The sequence below is a fragment of the Sceloporus undulatus genome, chromosome 5 (assembly GCF_019175285.1).
Source record: "Sceloporus undulatus isolate JIND9_A2432 ecotype Alabama chromosome 5, SceUnd_v1.1, whole genome shotgun sequence".
NCBI lineage: Eukaryota > Metazoa > Chordata > Lepidosauria > Squamata > Phrynosomatidae > Sceloporus > Sceloporus undulatus.
In genome coordinates this window covers 946,227-949,224 of record NC_056526.1, presented here as the reverse complement: position 1 = coordinate 949,224, position 2,998 = coordinate 946,227, and the positions used below count along the sequence as shown (strand labels likewise).

At 55.5% G+C, this 2,998-nt stretch overlaps 1 protein-coding gene across 1 annotated transcript in view; it reads left to right on the top strand.

Moving 5' to 3' along the window:
- Positions 1-122: 122 nt before the first annotated feature.
- Positions 123-2,998, top strand: part of CHKB (choline kinase beta) — a 6,399-nt gene continuing 3,523 nt past the window's right edge. The window contains exons 1-3 of the mRNA XM_042467695.1: positions 123-479; positions 1,373-1,481; positions 2,497-2,610. Coding sequence (XP_042323629.1) covers positions 298-479; positions 1,373-1,481; positions 2,497-2,610 — 405 coding nt within the window. The 5' untranslated portion in view covers positions 123-297. The remainder of the gene's footprint in view (positions 480-1,372; positions 1,482-2,496; positions 2,611-2,998) is intronic.

Sequence of the window (2,998 nt, the reverse complement as noted above, 5' to 3'; positions counted from 1 at the left end):
CAGCGCGACGGCCCCTCCCGCTTCTCAAAATAAAATTGGCATCTCGGAGAGCCAATCAGGGCGCCGGAAAGACAACTGCTCCGTCGGGATTGGCCGCGGAGAGGGACAGGAAAAGAAGGCCCCGCCCAGAACCGGGAAAGGGCGTCTCCTCAGTGGACGCTCCGCGCAGGTGCGAAAAGCTGAGTCGTGATTGGTTAGAAGGGCGACATCCGACGCTGCCATTGGCTAGCCCCCTGAGGGAAGCTGCGCCGCGATTGGACAGTGCCCTGAAGGAAGCGGCGGCTAGCGGAGCTCAGGATGGAGGCGACCCAAGGAGACGGTCCGGGTTCGGGGGACTTCGCGGTGCCCAGCTCTCCGCGCGGCTCGCCCTCGGTGCCGGCGCCCACCCGGCTCTGGGCCTTCCTCTGGTGCCGGGAGTTCCTGGGCGGGGCCTGGCGCCGATTGGCCGGGCCAGAAGAGCTCGGCATCGTCCCCGTCAGGTGAGCAAAGAGCCACGCCCCCAAACGGCGCGTGGGCCACGCCCGCCCGGGTGAGGTCACCGCGGAAGCCACGCCCCTCTCTCCCTCTGCCGTATTGAGCCGAATAGCGGCGCGCTCCAATGGTGGCTTCGGGAACTCGCGGCACTGGATCCGGGGAAGTGGCTTAGCCTTCCTTTGGGAAGCGAGGAAGGAGGAAGGAAGGGGCTTCTGCGTGGGACCCCAGGAGCCCAAAGGCGCCCTTTAAGGGATTTTGGACTCCAGCTCCCAGAATCCCAGGCTATTGGCCAACATGGCTGAGGCTTCTGGGAGATGAAGTTTGGTGTAATATAATACTCTCTCTCTCTCTATAGCCTGATAAGGCTCACCTGAGACAGAAAGCAGATGCAGCAATGAACTAAAGATGAATTTGTTGTCTTTAATAGTATTATTATTTATTTCCGATTTTAACAAATAAAACAACAACGACAACAAAACAATGCCCCCAAAAGATCAACATGTTCCTATTAAAACACTCATTCTGTTTACAAGTGACTTAAGCCTTGTCCACAGAGCAGCCCTATGGATGGTTGCCTTGACTGCAGCAGCCCTTGCTATTCCTCCGGACTCCAGGCTCTTTCTTGACATTAGGCAGCCCTCTCTCTGCAGAGCCACACTTTCAGGCGCTTCTCTTTGATGCCCTTTTTGTGATGGCAAGCCTCCCTCTGGGAAAACCTGCCAAGGAAACCCTTGGGGCCATCGCCATAAACCAGAGACCACCGCAGGCCCTAAGCGCAGCCGGTTCTTGGCCGGTCCTTGGATGGGCGTCCGCCCAGGGATGCCAGGCGCTGCGAGGGAAGGAACGGGCAAAGCCCCCCAAGGAACCCCACTTTGAGACCCTCCTCCTCTCCCCTCAGCGGCGGACTCAGCAACCTCCTCTACAAGTGCAGCCTTCCCGAACACATGGCTGGCGCAGAGACGGAGCCGCGCCAGGTGCTGCTGCGGATCTACGGGGTCATCCTTCAGGTGAGCCTCCCCCGGCGCCACGGCCCTCGCCTCCGGTCCTGGCCAGAAGGTACCCCTAGAACCATACTAAACAAAACTCCACCAAACCTTCCTTTATAGGTTTCTAAGGGCCCCAACAGACAGGCCAAAAGAAAGCCGCTTTGGGTCACTTTGGAGGTATGCTGTTTAAATGGCACACGCAGACACTGGAACACACTCCTTCCTCAGACAGCAGTGGAGTCTCCTTCCTTGGAGGTCTTCAAACAGAGGCTGGGTGGCCATCTGTCAATGGGGATGCTTTGATGGAGAGTTCCTGCATGGCAGAATAAAGGGGTTGGACTGGATCAGGGCCCTTCTTGGGGTCTCTTCCAACGCTATGATTCTATGATCTTGAGAGGCCAGAAGCTGCGCCAAAGGTGCACTCATGTCCTTAGGACTGCAGCATGGCTTTGGCGCAACTTCCGGCCTCTTAGGACGCATGCATCATTTACACAGCATACCTCCAAAGTGACCCAAAGCAGCCTTATTTTGGCCTGTCTGTTCAGGCCCATAGATTTTTTTTTATAGGTTTCATTTATAGGCTTTATTCATAACAGTTGTCCCCAAACTGTGTCCTTTAAATGATTTTGGACTTCAGCTCCCAGAATCCCAGGCTATTGGCCAACACAGCTGAGGCTTCTGGGTGTTGAAGTCCAAAACCCCTTAAAGGGCACAGTCTGGGGGCCACTGCCTTAGAGGGTGTTGGCCTCTCTCCTTCTTTGGAGGGCCTTAAGCAGAGATTGGGTGGGCATCTTTGGGGAGTGCTACAGCTTTGTATTTCTGCATGGCACAAGGGGCTGAACTACATTGTCCCTGAGGTCCCTTCTCTGATTCTATGGGACTTGGCCAAAGCAGAGGAGAGTGTATGTTTACGCTGATAGTAGCAGTTTACAGAGGATGCTAGCAAGTGAGTGGGAGGGATTGCCACAGTATTCCAGGTATGTTCTCCTCCTTCCATCCTCTTTGGGGACCATCTCTGTGCCTTTCTCTCTCGCAGGGGGTCGACTCGCTGGTCCTTGAGAGCGTCATGTTTGCCATCCTGGCCGAGAGGCAGCTGGGGCCGCGGCTGTATGGCATCTTCCCTCAGGGGCGCCTGGAGGAGTACATCCCGGTAGGCCTTGGATGGTTCCCTGTATCTCCCTTTCCTTTCTGTGATATTGGAGGTGGCTGGTAGCTCTCCCGACTAGTTGCCATTGGTGGCCTGTATCCTCCAGGCATTTCCCAAGGCCCCTTTTAAACTGGGAGTGGGCAAAGTGTGGCCCCCAAGGGGTCTTGGGGCACCCAACACCTCCAGAATCCCCAGGGCAACCTTTCCCTGGCCAAAAAAAGGGTAAGTAGTTATTCTGGGAGACCTCCAGGTACAACGATTTGCCTTTTAAATAGGCTTCAGGGCCTCCCTCGTTGTGCAACACCAAATAATACCTGTCTTTGAGAACCAGAAGTGGACTTCTAGCCACTTTGGGTTTTTTATACAGTTGGAGTTTCCACTCTTAAAGGGG